Below are 17,451 nucleotides of genomic sequence, written 5' to 3'. Positions count from 1 at the left end.
AGAGCAATTAACCATCTTTTCCCCTTAGAAGATGAGGCCCCTTGTGTGTTCCAAGCCCATTGCTCCACTCTGTCTGTATATCAGGTACTGAAGAGGCTACTTTTCCTCATTTGCTTATATGTTACTCCCTGGCATTTTGGAGGTGGACAGGCCAAGACATAAGAGCGTTTGAAATATTAAAGTTTATTCATGACTGTGTGGTCAGTGTCCATGCCATGTTCTCCAGGATCTTCTTGGGCAAAGGAAAGAGAGTGCTTCCGGAATATAAGTCCACTGTGCCCAGAGAAGTTCTCTGGGCGTCCGCCCGAGCACCCACGAGAACAGCAGCTCTGAGTTCTCTGGGCGTCCGCCCGAGCACCCACGAGAACAGCAGCTCTGAGGAAGAGCCTTGCTTACCCATGGGTGGGCCTTGGACCCTGGCACAGTGCTTGTCTCTGTGCCCTTTCCTGGGGCCGTGCCTTTACACCTTCACTTCTCCTTAAAGCCTCGCCCACCCTTCCCCCAACCCCAGGAGGAGTTTCTGATTCCTTCCACGTTGCCCCCCACCCCGATGACACACGCACACCTAACATTTGCCTGGCAGGAACCAGACCTCAGAGGCTTCCTGGCCCTCAGAAGGAATGGATCCTTTCTTCTCACTGCAGTGGAGCATAACCGGAGAGGGGCAGTCCACACAGGTCATGAGCTGTTTTATATTTATAAAGATCGTTCTGGCTGCTGTGCAGTGAAAGATGAGAAGAAGGAGGGTTTCCCACGAGAAGGTGAGAGGTCACGGTGGCCTGGACTGGACCTTGAGCTGCGGAGGTAGTGTGACTGGTCCCATGGGGAGAGATTTTGGAGGACATTGATGCTGTAGAAATTTAAAGCCAGAAAACCCTGGAGCAGAGGTCATCAGAAGTGTAGCTTGAACCTGACATTGAAGAAAGGGTAACTAGAAGGACGGCAGAAAGGGAGGGAAGGGCATGTGGGCAGTACTCCCTGATGCTCAATTAAAAGGTTGCTAGGCTACAACTATGACTTTGACCTGAACTGATTGATTTATTTGCCATTAGACATGTTCAAGGAGTTAATTCCATGAATGTAAAACACCTGCTCCGTCTGTCTAAGCAGACCTGGAAGAAATGGAGGAAGCTGGAAAGAATTTGGCGATTCGGCCTGTTATTCTTTTTGCAAGCATGAAACCTTGCACTTAGAACCACATAAGCATAGCAAGGATTTTAAGTCCCCAGAGCTTTTTTCTTTCTAAGACCTACAATGACAAACAATGGCAAGTCCTTTTTGGCCACTTGCTCTTGATGAAATCCTGTAATAAGGGACTGTTGTCATATTTGGGCTGAATGACTTTTCACAAGTGACTGTTTTTATTTTAAATAGGATACCCCAAGCAGAGGAGCACGGCTCCCCGGAATGGGTTTTCCCCCAAGCCAGACCTGCAGGCCCGTGAGGCTGAGCGGCAGCTGGTTCAGCGGCTCAAGGAGAGGAGTGAGCAGCAGGCCAGGCAGCTGGGCCTCGTGCAGGCGGAGCTGAGACGGGCCATCCGTGGCTTCCAGGCACTCGCCGTGGCCACTCAGCACTTCTTTGGGAAGGTGAGGCCGTGTTCTGTGAATGTCGAAGGGTCTTTGTTTGGGTGAAGGGCAGTCATGCGATGGTTATTTGTGTGTGTGCGTGTGTGTTAATTTGGGTTAGGGATATGACTTTCAGGAGATTATAAAACATCCGGCCACATGTTTGGAAAACAAGTTTATAGTTAACGTGTGAAAGGAATTAGTTTGGAAACAATGATTTACTAACCAGATTCCAAAAGGGAAAATTGTGTCATAAAGAAAGAAAAGGACATAAATGAATGTTTTGAAGGTGACATCTTTGGAGGAAATGGAGCATGTGATTGTTTGCACTTTAGATAAGAGATGGTCAGATTCTGACATTTCTGCCCATTTCAGGGCACAGGGAGACAGGGCTGGCTGCTGGTGGGAGGGGCTAGACCCAGAGCATCTCCTCAGCACCTCCCAGGGCCTCATGGGAGTGGGGGAGGCCTTGCTCCCCTGGGTTGTTTCTGGAAATGCAGACAGGGCTGGTTTCCTCTCAGCAAGTAAAGGTCCAGAGGCTCTGGGGCGATGAGGACACAGAGTCTGTCATTAGCCCTGGTGCAGTTAAGCCTCCTACCCTCAACCAGTATTGGAGGCTAGGGGAGCCTGGGGCCTGAGTGAGGGCATTGGTGATCTACCATGAGGAAGCCAAGGCATGTTCGGGGGAGAAAATGAACATTTACCTGGTAGGTTTAAATATTATAAGTTACCATATTAAAAACCAATAGGGCATTTTCAGGTTCACATATGGGCTTTCTGGTATCTATACATGGGAGGAAGTAAAATACAATATAAATGCTCTCCAAATAAGAAAAGAGGCTAACAAAATTCCTGGTTAATTGAAAGAAGAAAATCAGAAACGATAAGTAGCACCATGTCCTCTGGTTTTATTTATCATCTGAAGTTTGAAGTGTGGGGGACTCTTGCCTTTTATGATGCCCTCTGACCTCCCCTGTCCCCAGTGCAGAAGCCCAAGCTGAACTCTGCTGCTGCTGTGTGCTTTTTTGCTTAAAGCTTTCACCAGAAAGAGCCAATTACCAATTTGTTGTAAAGAAGGGCAAGATGAAAGATTTCAGTTTACCAATGATTCTAGCCTCTTCCTTAGCCAAAATGTTACCACCAGCAGTAATGTACCAAGTTGAATTTGCTATCTTCCTTTCTGGCCTAGTACTGTTGATGTCAACCTTGAACACCTGAAGTGGCTATATTCCCACGAAATGGGAACCCTAGTGCACTGTTGGCGGGAATGCAGACTGGTGCAGCCACTGTGGAAAACAGTATGGAATTTCCTCAGAAAACTAAAAATGGAACTGCCCTTTGACCCAGCAATTCCACTGCTGGGATTATACCCTAAGAACCCTGAAACACCAATCCAAAAGAACCTATGCACCCCAATGTTCATAGCGGCACAATTTACAATAGCCAAGTGCTGGAAGCAACCTAAGTGCCCATCAGTAAATGAGTAGATCAAAAAACTATGGTATATTTACACAATGTAACACTATGTAGCAGAGAGAAAGAAGGAGCTCCTACACTTTGCAACAGCATGGATGGAACTGGAGAGCATTATGCTAAGTGAAATAAGCCAGGCGGTGAGGGACAAATACCACATGATCTCACCTTTAACTGGAACATAATCAACAAAAGAAGAAAGCAAGCAAAATATAACCAGAGACATAGAAATTAAGAACACTTTGACAGTAACCAGAGGGGAAGGGGGAGGGATAATGAGGGGAAGGGTTTTCAGGAACTACTATAAAGGACACATGGTCAAAACCAAGGGGGAGGGTGGAAGCAAAGGAGGGAGGTGGGTTTGGCTGGGGTTGTGGGGAGTGGTGGTGGGGGGAAATGCAGACAACTGTAATTGAACAACAATAAAATAATTTAAAAAAAGACATTCTGAGAAAACAAACAAAAAATTACAACTACATTTTTGAGGTGCAAAGAGGCTTGCTCTGCCATGGTAAATAGTGAGCATTTTTCTCATTAGAGAGAGAGCGGCATGTGTTTTGTTCTTCAGCTGGACGTATATTTTCCACTGACTGTCAAGTCTTCAGTGAAAAGAGGAAAACAGGGTGGTTCCCTGAAGATCAGTGATAACATTTCCATTGCGACTCCTTTCACGCATCTTTCACAAAGTCACAGCAAATCCTTGATCAAGTTTTCATGTGGACAGACATTGATAGAACATATTGGTAATATGGCTGTGTTTTCCAGTAGGAACTTTTGGACCCCATTTATGGCATCATGGAAGAGAAGAGAGTTTCTGTGCCAAAATTAAGAGTCAGTTCCCTGTAGTTGTGGATTTCTATGTCCAGAAAAACTCCTCGTTGGCTCATGGACCACAAATTTTATTTCTGTGCAGCATACAGATGGCTTTTAACTCAGGGAGCAAAAGGGCTGGCAGGTGGTTTGCAAGGATTTCCACTGGCCCTCCTACTACTAGAGCTGTGCATGGCCTGACATTTCAGCAAGATGGATGGCAGACATGAATTTCATTTTCTTTTCAGTAAATCACAACCAGCAACTCCAGACAGACCTCCCAAGTGACCATGACATTTCACCTCCCACATGGTGTGTTCTTTTCAACTCTCTCTCCAGATAAACCCCAAAAGAAAATATGGACAAGTTAAAAAAAAAAGTTTGTAATTGAACGTAAATGGCTTCCACCAAGGCTGTCATATATCCTATGTGGTTTAAGATGATTGATTTGAGTGTTTGCCAGTAACACCAAGTGAGACCAGGAAGTATGATGGGGCAGGGGTGAAGCACCTGGAAAATAGAGGCAAAGGTAGCTGGAAGCCTCTAATAATGGAGCATCTGTGACAAGGACCAGTGATCCTGAGATGCCCAACTTCTGTTGGAAGTCAATGCATTATTATTATGTATAAGAAATGGTCATAGCCACGCATGCCCACTATGAAAAGCATGGCCTTTCTACCCAGCCTCAAAAGACAACAACTTTGTTTTTTACACTTGTGATCTTCTGATAGAAGACCCTGCTGGAACTCAACACATCTGTCTTTCCTGCACTGTGGCACATTCATCTGCAAAGCATGGCACAGTGGAGGGAGGGTGCAGTGCCAGCCAGGAGTCAGTCCTGCCTCCACCTCCTTCTAGCTATGGACCTCCAGCAAGTTACTGGCCCTCTTTAAGCCTCATAAGCACCCAAAGGGGTAATACCCTTGCCTTTGTTTGGGTCCCTGCTAACTCAATCACCTCTGTGCGAGTCTTAGTCTCCTCAATTTCAAATAGCACTAATAACTCTTCACAAGGTGATTGTGATAATGTTGTGAATTAATGGGTAAAGGAACTCTGAACAAATATTCAGTAAAACATTCCTTTTTAGTACAAGGAAATCTGACAAAGCCCTACCCTCAAATATTTTACTCTCAAGCAGGATGAATAAGACATAGATGAGACATAATACATAAAGTTAAAACACAGTACAAACCACTCTGATTTCATTCTATATGTACATAAAGGTTTTGGCCCAGGGGGAATTTAAGAATAGAAGTAATTTTTCAAGTTGAGCTATTTAGCTGCTGCTTTATACTTTCTCCACAATGTGCTGATGCCATTAAGTGAATATTGGAAGTCACTCTCAATGTGTTTGAAGTCACTAGAAAAAAGGACTCAGAAGCTGGATAAGAATCTTCCATTTCTGCCCCATGCTTTACAGCTCCTGGAAGAGTGACTGAACACTGCCAGCTGTGACACAGTCTGAGCCTGGTGTCCAGAAATTCTAAGGTGCCAACACCAGCCTCTCACTTGTGCTGCTTCGAGGCAGCTCTGTCCCTGCTGCAAAGCACAGTCCTTCCCACCCACCAAATCAATCGGTTGTGTTCTGATGCCCAGACCTCCAGATAGTGTAGTAGTGAGTGTGAACTCTCAGGGACTCGCCCTTTGGAGGGTCAAGTGGAATGATGTTATTTTTCTACTGCTGCCTGGTTCATGAGAAGTCTACTCTTTAAAAAAAAATTTTATTGAAATTATTGAGGTGACATTGGTTAATAAAGTTATATAGGTTTTGGATATACAACTCTATAATACATCATATATATGTGTATTGTGTGTTCACCCCTCAAAGTCAAGTCTCCTTCTATCACCATTTATCCCCCCTTTCCCCTCTTCTACCTTTCCCCTTCCCCTTTCCCTCTGGTCATCACGGTACTGTTGTCTGTGTCTATGAGGGTTTTTTCCTTGCTGAATTCCTTCACCTTTTTCACCCAGCCCCCCAACCTCCCTCCCCTCTGACAGTTGTGAATCTGATTCCTGTATCTATGACTCTGTTTATATTTTGTTTGTTGGTTTATTTTGTCCATTAGATTCCAAACATAAATGAAATCATGTGGTGCTTGTCTTTGTCTGACGGGCTTATTTCATTTAGCACTACAGTCCCCAGTTCTATCCATGGTGTTTCAAAGTTAAGATTTCCTTTGTTTTTATGGCTGCATAGTATTCCATTGTGTAAACATACCATGGCTTTTAAAAAAAATTTTATTGTTATTCAATTACAGTCGTCTGCCTTTTCTCCCCATCCCTCCACCACACCCCAGCCGAACCCACCTCCCTCCCCCCTCCCCCCTCGCCCTTAATTTTGTCCATGTGTCCTTTATAGTAGTTCCTGTAATCCCCTCTCCCCACTGTCCCCTCCCCACTCCCCCCTGGCTATTGTTAGATTGTTCTTAACGTCAATGTCTCTGGTTATATTTTGTTTGCTTTTTTCTTTGGTTGATTATGTTCCAGTTAAAGGTGAGATCATGTGGTATTTGTCCCTCACCTCCTGGCTTATTTCACTTAGCATAATGCTCTCCAGTTTCATCCATGCTGTTGCAAAGTGTAGGAGCTCCTTCTTTCTCTCTGCTGCGTAGAATTCCATTGTGTAAATATACCATAGTTTTTGGATCCACTCATTTGCTGATGGACACTTAGGTTGCTCCCAGTACTTGGCTATTGTAAATTGTGCTACTATGAACATTGGGGTGCATAGGTTCTTTTACATTGGTGTCTCAGGATTTTTCAGGTATAATCCCAGCAGTGGAACTGCTGGGTCAAAGAACAGTTCCATTTTTTTAGTTCTCTGAGGAAATTCCATACTGTTTTCCACAGTGGCCTCACCAGTCTGCATTCCCACCAACAGTGTACTAGGGTTCCCTTTTCTCCACATCCTCTCCAACATTTGTTTGTGGATTTGTTTATGTTGGCCACTCTGACTGGTGTGAGATGGTGTGGTTTTAGTTTGCATCTCTCTGATGGCTAGTGATGCTTAGCATCTTTTCATGTGTCTCTGGGCCCTCTGTATGTCTCCCTTGGAGAAGTGTTTGTTCAAGTCCTTTGCCCATTTTTAAATTGGGTTGTTTGTCTTCCTGGAGTGCAGTCATGTGAGTTCTTTATATATTTTAGAGATCAGGCCCTTGTCTGAGGTATCACTGGCAAATATGTTTTCCCATACTGTTGGTTCTCTTTGTAATTTAATGCTCTTTTCTTTAGCCATGCAGAAGCTTTTTATTTTGATGAGGTCCCATTTGTTTATTCTTTCCTTTATGTCCCTTGCTTTAGGGGACATGTCTGTGAAGATGTTGCTGGGTGGAATGTCTGAGATTTTCCTGCCAATGTTTTCCTCAAGGACTTTTATGGTGTTACGACTTATATTTAAGTCTTTTATCCACCTTGAATTTATTTTTGTGTATGGTGTAAGTTGGTGATCGAGTTTCATTTTTGTGCAAGTAGCTGTCCAGGTCTCCCAACACCATTTGTTGAAGAGGCTATTTTTGCTCCTTTTATGCTCCTGCCTCCTTTGTCAAATATTAATTGACCGTAAAGACTTGAGTTTATTTCTGGGCTCTCTGTTCTGTTCCACTGGTCTATGTGCCTGTTTTTATGCCAGTACCAGGCTGTTTTGATTACAGTAGCCTTGTAATACAGTTTGATATCAAGTATTGTGATCCCTCCTGCTTTGTTCTTCTTTCTCAAAATTGCTGCAGCTATTTGGGGTTGTTTATGGTTCCATATAAATTTCTGAAATGCTTGTTGTATATCTGTGAAATATATCATGGGTACTTTAATAGGGATTGCATTGACTCTATAAATTGCTTTGGGTAGTATGGCCATTTTGATGATGTTAATTCTTCCAATCCATGAGCAATACCATTGCTTTTTTATTCACTCATCTACTGATGGGCACTTGGGCTGCTTCCATATTATTGACAACAGTCAATAGCTTGACTGTTGTAAGTAAACTGCAGTGAACATAGGGGAGCATGTGTTCTTTTAGTGTTTCAGGTTTCTTCAGATGTATTCCCAGAAGTTGGATGGCTGGGTCATAAAGCAGTTCCATTTTTAAGTTTTGAGGAACCTCCATACTGTTTCTCACAACGGCTGCACCAGTCTGCATTCCCACCAACAGTGCACTAGGGTTCCTTTTTCTCCACATCCTCACCAACACTTATTGTTTGTTGATATATTGATGACAGCCATTCTGATAGGTGAGAGGAGATATCTCATTGTGGTTTTAATTTGCATTTCTGTGATGATTAGTGATGCTGAGCATTTTTTCATATGTCTATTGGCCATCTGTATGTCCTCTTTGGAGAAGAGTCTATCAGGTTCTTTGCCCATTTTTAATTGGATTGTTTGTTTTTTTGGTGCTCAGTTGTATAAGTTCTTTATAAGTTTTGAATATTAACCCCTTATCAGATGTTTTCCCATTAAGTGTGTTGTCTTTTCATTTTGTTATTGGTTTCCTTTGCTGTGCAAAAACTTTTTAGTTTGACTTAGTCTCATGTATTTTTTTTCTCTTGTTTCCCTTGCCTGAGGCAATAGATTGGAAAAAAAGATATTGCTATGAGAAATGTCCAAGATTTTACTGCCTATGTTTCTGGGGGAGGATTTTTATGGTTTTGAGCTTAACATTTAAGTCTTTTATCCATTGTTAGTTTATTTTTGTCTGTGGTATAAGAAAGTGGTCAAGTTTTGTTTTTAGCATTTATCTGTCCAATCTTTCCAACACTATTTATTGAATTGACTACCTTCATCCTATTGTATGTGTTCCTCCTCCTGCTTCTTTTTCTTCTTCTTCCTCTCCTCCTCCTCTTTTCATTCTCCTTCTTCTTTTTTTCCTTTCCTCCTCTTCTGAAAGAAGACCCTTTGACATTTCTTGTAATACTAATTTGGCCGTAATGAACTCCTTTAGCTTTTTCTTCTCTGGGAAGCTCTTAATTTCTCTGTTGATTCTAAATCATAGCTTTCCTAGGTAAAGCAGTCTTGGTTGCAGGACCTTGCTTTTCATTATTTTGAATATTTCATGGCAATTCCTTCTGGCCTGAAATTTTTCTGTTGAGAAAACAGCTGACAGGCTTTGGGAACTCCCTTCTAGGTAACTAAGTGCTTCTCCCTTGTTGCTTTTAAGATTCTGTTTTTGTCTTTAACCTTTGCCATTTTAGTATGTGTCCTGGTGTGGTTCTCTTTGGGTTCATCTTGTTTGGGATTCTCTGTGCTTGCTGCAATTGTGTGTCTTTTTCCTTCACCATATTAGGAAAATTTTTAGTCATTTCTTCAAATAGGTTCTTGAGCCTTTGTTTCTCTCTTTTCCTTCTTGTACCCCATGATGCAGATGTTGTTATGCTTCATGTTGTCCCAAGAGTCTTTTAAACCATCCTCATTTTTAAAAATTATTTTATCTTTTTAAAAGAATTGGGTGTTTTCTGCTGCCTTGTCTTCCAAATTGCTGATTCAGTCCTCTGCTTCATTCAACCTATTGTTTATTTCTTCTAGTGTAGCCTTCATTTTAGATATTGTATTATTAATTTCTGGCTGTTTTTTGTTTTTTTCATTTTCTGGCTGTTTATTTTTTATGGTTTCTATGTCCTTTTTATGCTTCTTATCTCTGTTGAACTTCTCACTTAGTTCCTTGAGCATCCTTATAACCATTTTTTAAAACTCTGTGTCTGGTAAATTGCTTATCTCCATGTCACTTAGCTCTTTTTCTGGAGAGTTCTCCTGTCCTTTCACTTGGTGCCTTTTTCTTTGTCTCCCCATTTTCGCTGCATCTTTGTGTTTGTTTCTATGTATTAAATAGGCCTGCTATCACTCCCAGTCTTTGTGGGGTGGGCTTATATAATAGGTGTCCTAGGTGACCCAGTAACAAAGTCTCCTTGATTACCTGAGATGTGTGCTCTAGGAATGTCCTTATGTAGGTTATTTTGGCCCTCCTGTGGTAATTGAGTCTTGTTTCCTATTGGCCTGTTATGCATGGGGTTGACTCTCAGGTGGGCTGACTGTGAGGATCAACCTGTACCTCAGTGTACAAGCTGCTGTGCAGGTTCTGACCATATCAAGCAGAATTAACCTCACCTGGGTCTGGTGCCTGCCAAGATCTCCCTTTGAATATGTTGCTTGTGAAGCTAACTGGACATTGCTCTGATGTTGTCTAAAGTTGGCCACTGGGTGTGTAGATTCTGGGGACCGTTGGGAGTGACTCTGGTACACACCAGTGTCAGGCACTACCTGTGACTGGCCCAGGGCATCCTCTTTGGAGCTACAAAGTGACCTACAGTTTGTGGCTGCCTTTGCTGGGCCTGGGTGTATGTAGAAAGGACCAAGCTGTACACCAAGGCCAGCTTTTACCTGCACCAGTCCCAGAGGCAGTTCAGCGAAAGTCCCAAGGCACCCCAAGATCTACTTCTTCCTGCCTCCACCTGCTGGCTGCCTGGTAGTCTCAATCACTAAAAAAGCCTCTAGCAGTACTTGAGTTGTATGAGGTAGGTTCTCAGTGAGTCGCCAGGTAGGGGCAAGTGTGTTCACCAGATCTATATGGGTTCAAACTTGGTGCCAATGCTGGATCTGAGGCCACTCAGCAAATGTCCCAGGGTATACCAAGTCTAGCTGCCACTTTTGGGTGCTTGCACACCTTTGTGGTGGGATGGGTCTCAGGGAGTCATCAAGGTGAGGCCAGCAGAGTTTATCAGGGCCAAACAGATCAAGATTTGGCCATGTGAAGGGAGAGCTCTGTACTGCTTGAGCAAGAGAAAAATGGCCTCTGTCCTAGAGACACACAACTCAGTCTGTCTCAGATTCTGCCAGGAGCCTGATCTCAGCAGGGCAGGGGAGCCAGGAGTTGATAGGATGGGGCTAGTGTGTCTCCCTTGAGGGGGTAGTGTTGTTTGGGCTTGGGGAAAAGTGGGGAAAGTGTGCCCTGCCTCAGAGCCATATAGCTCAGTCTGTCCTGGATTCTGACCAGACATTGGCAGGGCAGAGCCACCAGGAGTTGGAAGGGTGAAGTTTCTGGGAGCCAAGAGAGTGGGGTTAGCAGATCTCCCATGATGAGGAAGTGCCCATCAAGTTCATTGGAAAGTCAGAGGAATGGCCCCCACCCCAAAGCCACACAACTCAGTCACTGACACTTCCTGAGTCTGCCCACAATTCTACACCCCAGCCCAGGCAACTGACTCCTCAGCAGGACACAAAACCTGCAGTGTGGGGCTACTGGGAGTCCAGCAGTTATGGCTGTTGCTTTCTCCCAGGCTGATGTCATATGGAGGGGTATGCTCCACCCAAGAAAGAAGGCATCTGCAGTGTGGGAGAGGGACTCAGCACAGGGATCCTGGCAGCTGTCCCTTTAGCTTTCTCTCCAGAGCCACAAATACCAGTCTGTCCTCATCTGACTCTAGTCCACTCTGCCTTCCCTCTCTTGGAGCCCATAGTGATTGGCTGTGAATGAGATTTTATGTTGGCCCTTTAAGGGGGTGCTTGTGTCTCTAACACATCACTGCCTCTCCCTGGTGGACAGAATCCCTGCTAATTTTCACAGCCAGATGTTTTGTGGGTACCTCTTCCCGCTTCTGGTGCTCTGAGCTTGGAGCCCAGCTTTGGTTCTCACAGTTGTCAGGGGAAAGCTTTGCAACTGAGGTATCTCTCTGGAATTTCAGTCACTGCCTATGGGAGTGGAGCCAGCCCTTTTCACACTCCACCCTGCCTACCAGTCTCATCGTGGCTTTTTCTGTAAAGTCTTTGTTTTAAGACTTCTCTTCAGCTAGTCTTCAGTTGGTTATTCAGGTTGATCACTCTATATTTTAGTTGTAATTCCAGTTTGGTCGTGGGAGGAAGTCGAATGTTGCATCCACTTATTCCACAGATGTCTTGGATCTCTCCTGAGAATGCTGCTTTTTAGCAGCCCCTGCTGGCTAATCCAGGGAACAATCTAGTCAGTGGTTGCTGGTCCTGTGTTAAGTGGTGTGTGCCTTGCCCTGTAACATCAACTTTTATCTAAGTTACATTTGAGGTTGTATTTATTTTCATTTTATTTTTAATAAGATGTGTTATATTTATTAACTATTTTATAATGATGTGTCACTTTTATCAGTAACTATGAATTGATAGCAGATGATGGTTTTTAATTGTTTTTATTTATTATTAAATAGTTTAACCATAAAATGCATGAAAATTAATGTCAATAACTTATGTACTTTCTAAGTTTAATAAAAATTAATTCATCAACCCTCTTATCCCCAAAGTGTGTGTCTTTACTATGTGATACCCATCATCTGTACTTAATCTAATGAACATTTTGCCATATATTCACTTTATCTATGTTTTCATTGTTAGTTGAAGGTACACATTTTTAAATATAGTTTCCATATTTCAACTTTAACTATTCCGTTCACTTGTGTTAGTAGAAGCTTTTTATCAGCCCTGCATCTACAGTATGAAAGGTTTTATTGCCCTGACTGGCATGGCTCAGTTGGTTGGAGCGTCATCCCATAGACTGAAAGGTTGTGGGTTTGCTTACCAGTCAGGGCACATATGTAGGTTTCAGGTTCTGTCCCCAGACAGGGTGCATATGGGAGGCAGCCAACTGATGTTCCCCTCTCTCTTTCTGTCTCCCTTCCTCTCTCTCTAAAATCAATAAACATATTTTTTTAAAGAAACATTCTATAAATGGTTCAGAAAAGTGAATGGCAGAGCTCCTTGACATCACTTCTGTTTATTGACCATCTCCTATGTCTTAGGCACTTTACATATATTATTTTAACCCTCCCAACAACCCTACTTGGTTTAGATATTATTCTCATGTGACACCTGAGGAAACTGAGGCTCAGGGAGATTGTGTAGCCTCTCAAAGACAGGATAATTAAAAAGTGATGGAGCTACAACATAGATGCAGGCATTTTCCCATACTATAATGATACTACGTCTGCCTCTACCCCAACCTTCCAGGTGCTCTTGATGTAGTTAAGGAGAAGAAACATAGTTAGAAAAACAAAAAGTGAAACAATGATCCAGAATTTAAACACTCACACAGGATGTGAAAAGAAAATGACCTAAGGTGAAATTTCACCTGTTGCCATCAAACATTGGTATGTGCTCAGGTGAATGCCCAGTTTGTGTGAGTGGGGAGAGGCTGGCCTGGAAAGGAGTGCTGGGAGAGCCAGGGTGGGGAGATGGGCAGGATTTGGGATGAGTGACAAGGGCAGAAGAGCATGTGTGGAAAGAGGGCGCCTAGAGCTGGTTATCTGCAAAATGATGTCCCCTCCCTGTCTTTGAGCTCTTTGATAAATAAATGAGTGAGTGCTTGATGAGTAGAGACTTAGAGACATGAGAACTGTTCCTAAAAGTGCAGTGATTTCTCTATACAGATCAAAAGCTCATGGTTGTGAAGGTAGCCCTGCTTCATTGTCCTTGCTCAGTAGCCCTGGGACCGGTTGTTTGTTTGGTCAGAGTAGTCTGTATGTGTAAAAAGGGAGGAGAGAAGAGACAGGAATAGAATCTGGTTATAAAATAAATGCTTGCTTGCTTTAGTTATTGAATACATTCAGATTTTAAACTCAGATTCACCAGCATGAATGTCTGCCCTGAGCCCCAAAAGCAGCAGAGAAGCTATCAGGTCCACCAGCCAAAGGACTCGGTACTTCAGAGAGTTTCCCCACTGAGTGCAACTCTGAGAGCAGTAGTCACACCTGACCAAAATGGAAAACAGGAAGCTCTTTGTTGTTCCCAGATCCGAAAAATGGCCATTTAAATACAGTGTTGTGTCCCTCCCCCTTATAAGCAGTGTCCTGTGATAATCTTCTCTTCCCTTAATTTTACTTTGAATAACTGAATTTTACTTTGAATAACTAAAGGCTTACAGAAACATTAGACTTAGGTTGGCATTTCTGAGTTTTTCAGCATATCACCTGGTAGGAAATGTTACTGAAGTAAATTGTTTCAATGATTGCTGTTCTGAAAGAATATTATGTTCACAGAAGTAAATGTCACCCACTACCTGGCCAGGAGAACCATGAGTATTTGCTTTTTCTGTTAGGAATCTAACTTAAGGAAATTCTTAGCATAATCCCCCCCAAAATACCACAATATTCCCAATATCAATGAATGGAAATCACCCCACCATGGAAAGCAGGGCTTTGAACTAATAAGAATCCCTGACCTGGGTGTTAAAAATGGAAAACATTGTAGTAGGTAGAAAATAAAACTTAAAACTGTAATGTCTTCTCAACTTTTTTGGAAGATCCCCAATATCGTGGCCTGATAAGACCCAACTTCATTGATGACAATGTAAATTTCATCAATTTACATTGATGTAATATATCAGTGACATAATAAGCTAAAAATAGATACTTGACTAAGGCAGAATCAAGTTGCCCCCATTCAGTTCATCTCTTACACTCTGTCATAAATGTTTTTTTAATACATTCATGTGCAGCATAATAGCATTTTGGTCAAAGATGAGCCACATACATGATGGTGGCCCCATAAAATTATAATGGAGCTGCTAAAAAGATTCCTATCAGCTAGTGACTTTGTAGCCATTGTAAATCATAATGCAACACATTAGGGTTTTGTGCCTCTCTTTCTAGCAATAGCAATGTTAGAATCTAGAAGTGCCTGATGGCACTCACCTGGGCCATGAGCTTCTCACAGACATCTCTCCTTTCTACACTAATGTTACAACTAGACCAACTTGTTTCTTAGCATTGCAAGAGGCCCTTCAATGATAACCATTAGGAAACTCTGTAGAAAAAAAAAGTTTATTATTTGCAGGTCCTGGGATGTATGAGGTTGAAGTCCCTGGTAGAGAAGAGGGTGAGAGGGAGGTGCCTAGGGTTCTGCTTCTATTGGCATTGAGGGTGGGCCTGTGGTTTCCTCTGACTCACTCTTTATTGGTGAATTTAAACAAAAGAGTGAGATTTAAAGTTCGGGAAGAGAAAAAAACAAGTAGCCCAAATGGTGAGTTATTGAAATCAAGGAAGATCTAAAACAAAGAGCCCCTCAGTAGGGGGAGGCACTCTGGCCCTTAATCTAGTTGTGTGGCCTGCAGGGTGTTTACTCAGATAACCTCCCTTGAAATGGATGCCTCCACAATCTAAGCATCAGTCAGGCACTTGTGTTACAAAAAAAAAAAAAAAGCCAACCATCAAGGCTAACAATTACACAAGTGTGTGTGGTGATGCTGGTGCAACTGCACTGCCTGCAGTGTAAAGTATAGTGTGTACAGTTACAGTATTGGGCTGGGCCACCCAGGTGTGTATAAGTGTGCTCTGTGATGTTCCTGCAAGCACGAAATCACCTAACAGCACCTTTCTCAGAACCTTTCCCCTTCTTTAAGTGGCGTGTGACTGTACAGAGAGACGCCATGGGAAGAAAGACGAGCTCCACCTATTCCTTTCTAAAGGAGACCTGCACACTTTCCCCAGACCCTGGTTGGCAGTCAGGTAAAAGTGGTCTGTGGTAAAAGTACATGCATTTAAAATATTCTAAGATGTGGAAGCCAGTGTGGTTTCACTGCAGTCCTGGGAGGCAGCAGTGCATGCTGGGAAGGGTACCTCATGAGGCTGTGCTATTCAGCCCATCTAGACCCCTGCCCTCTGATAAATGCCAATGTCTCTGCTTATATGTCACTGGAAATGTATTGTAAATAAATTGAATGCTGTAAACTTCTCTTAAAGTAAAAACAAGTTGAAGAAATGATAACTGTAATATAATTACTGCCTGAGGAGACAGGCACTATGGTTGCCTCAGCTTCAAACCCTTTTTTCTGTGAGAGATGAGTTTTTTAACTTTCCTAGACCTCAGTTTTCCTATTGCCAAAGGAACTCAAAGCGTCTGCAGGCTTTCTTAGGAATAAATGGTAGAGATTTATTCAAGGGTCTTAGAATTTGCAAACTGGAAACACAGCTAGGCAAAAATCCAGAAGTGTTCCAAAGAAGAAAGAAAAGTTCAACATTCTTATTGTAAAAAGTGCATTCTTGAGAATTATCAACCCTGCACTTTTAGCCCTAGGATGGTCCAGGATGGTTATCAGTCAGGTATCAGGCAGTCAGGAAGATGGTTGCCAGGTGATCTGGTCGTGTCCAATGGTTGGATAATGAATGTCAGGTGGATGTAAACATGAGTCCTTCAGGGGATTTCAGGTGACCTGGATACACGAGTCCTTCCGGGGTGATTAGAGGGCTGTTTGTAGGTCCAGGGGTAGATCCAGACATTGATGCAGGACTGGAAAGATCAAAAAAGTTTAAGTTCCCAAGTTCATTAGAACAAGAAGGGAGTCTTTCTTCATGTCCCAGCCTTCATAATGCTGACAATAATTGTAGCAGCTTGGTCACAGTAACTCCATCTTATACACTCCCTCTCTTCACCCTTTTGTCAGTATGAAGTGGGGTGACTGAAGGTCCGACCTCAGGGACAAGACTACAGTGAAGGGGCTCTCATGCCCTGACATCTCCGATTTAATTCCTTCCTCCAACTGTGGCAATGCTGTCACTTAAACACCCAAGTGTCTTGCTCCTCCTCGGGTGATGGAGGATGCCTGTGAATTGGTGTAGCCCACCTTCAATGTGTGTGCTGTGACCATCACAGTTTAGAAACTATATTAGATTTTTCTCTTTGGGAAAACCACTTTTAAGCAGCCAATTTCTGTGAAGCATTTAAAACATGGATGAATTTCTAAGGATATCATCATCTCCTGCGGCTTTCTCTGCCCGCACAGAGGGTGTGGGGGAGAGCTGTGGAGTAGTGTCCTGATGAGGCTGAGCCCTCTCTTCACCTGCTTTTGCCATCTGCTTTCTGAGAGGTGCAGGTTCGTGGTTGTGCTATACTTTTTTTATCCAGGTTAGAACTGGGAACAAGGGTCCCTTAGTGTAAGGCACCTGGTCGTTTGGAGTCAACTGTGCTGAGAACCTCCCTCCACACCTCCTACCCCTCTTCCCCCTTGGTATCATACACTCAGAATTATCTCTGATCCACAGATACATCACAGTCCACCCTAGCCATCCTGTGTAATTCAACACCCATTTGTTACATGGAAGATCTGAAAACTAGGTCTCAACCCTGACTTCCAAGTCTGGAGGAAAGATAATGTTTAATTAATTAATTAGTTAATTAATTAATATATTTTATAGATTATGCTATTATAGTTGTGCCTTTTTTCCCCTTTTTCCCCTCCACCCTGCACCCCACCTCCCACCCACATTCACCCCCCTTAGTTCATGTCCATGTGTCGTACATATAAGTTCTTTGGCTTCTCCATTTCCTATACTATTCTTAACCTCCTCCTGTCTATTTTGTACCTACCACTTATGCTTCTTATCCCCTGTACCTTTACCCCCATTCTTCCCCCTCTACCTCCCTGCTGATAACCCTCCATGTGATCTTCATTTCTATGATTTTGTTCCTCTTCTAGTTGTTTCCTTAGTATGTTTTTGTTTTTTTTTCTTTTTTAGGTTCAGTGGTTGATAGTTGTGAGTTTGCTGTCATTTAACTGTTCATATTTTTGATCTTCTTTTTCTTAGATAAGTCTTTTTAACATTTCATACAATAAGGGCTTGGTGATGATCATCTTCTTTAACTTGACCTTATCTGGGAAGCA

At 42.9% G+C, this 17,451-nt stretch overlaps 1 protein-coding gene across 2 annotated transcripts in view; it reads left to right on the top strand.

Moving 5' to 3' along the window:
* Positions 1-17,451, top strand: part of MTUS2 (microtubule associated scaffold protein 2) — a 578,493-nt gene that overhangs the window by 427,819 nt on the left and 133,223 nt on the right. For both annotated transcript variants that reach the window (XM_024551026.4, XM_053920733.2), the window contains exon 7: positions 1,375-1,586. In XM_024551026.4, the coding sequence (XP_024406794.2) occupies positions 1,375-1,586 (212 nt within the window). The remainder of the gene's footprint in view (positions 1-1,374; positions 1,587-17,451) is intronic.

Source organism: Desmodus rotundus, chromosome 3 (genome assembly GCF_022682495.2).
Source record: "Desmodus rotundus isolate HL8 chromosome 3, HLdesRot8A.1, whole genome shotgun sequence".
Classification (NCBI taxonomy): Eukaryota; Metazoa; Chordata; class Mammalia; order Chiroptera; family Phyllostomidae; genus Desmodus; species Desmodus rotundus.
Note: the sequence above shows the minus strand (reverse complement) of the source record. Positions and strands in the feature narration are given on the sequence as shown.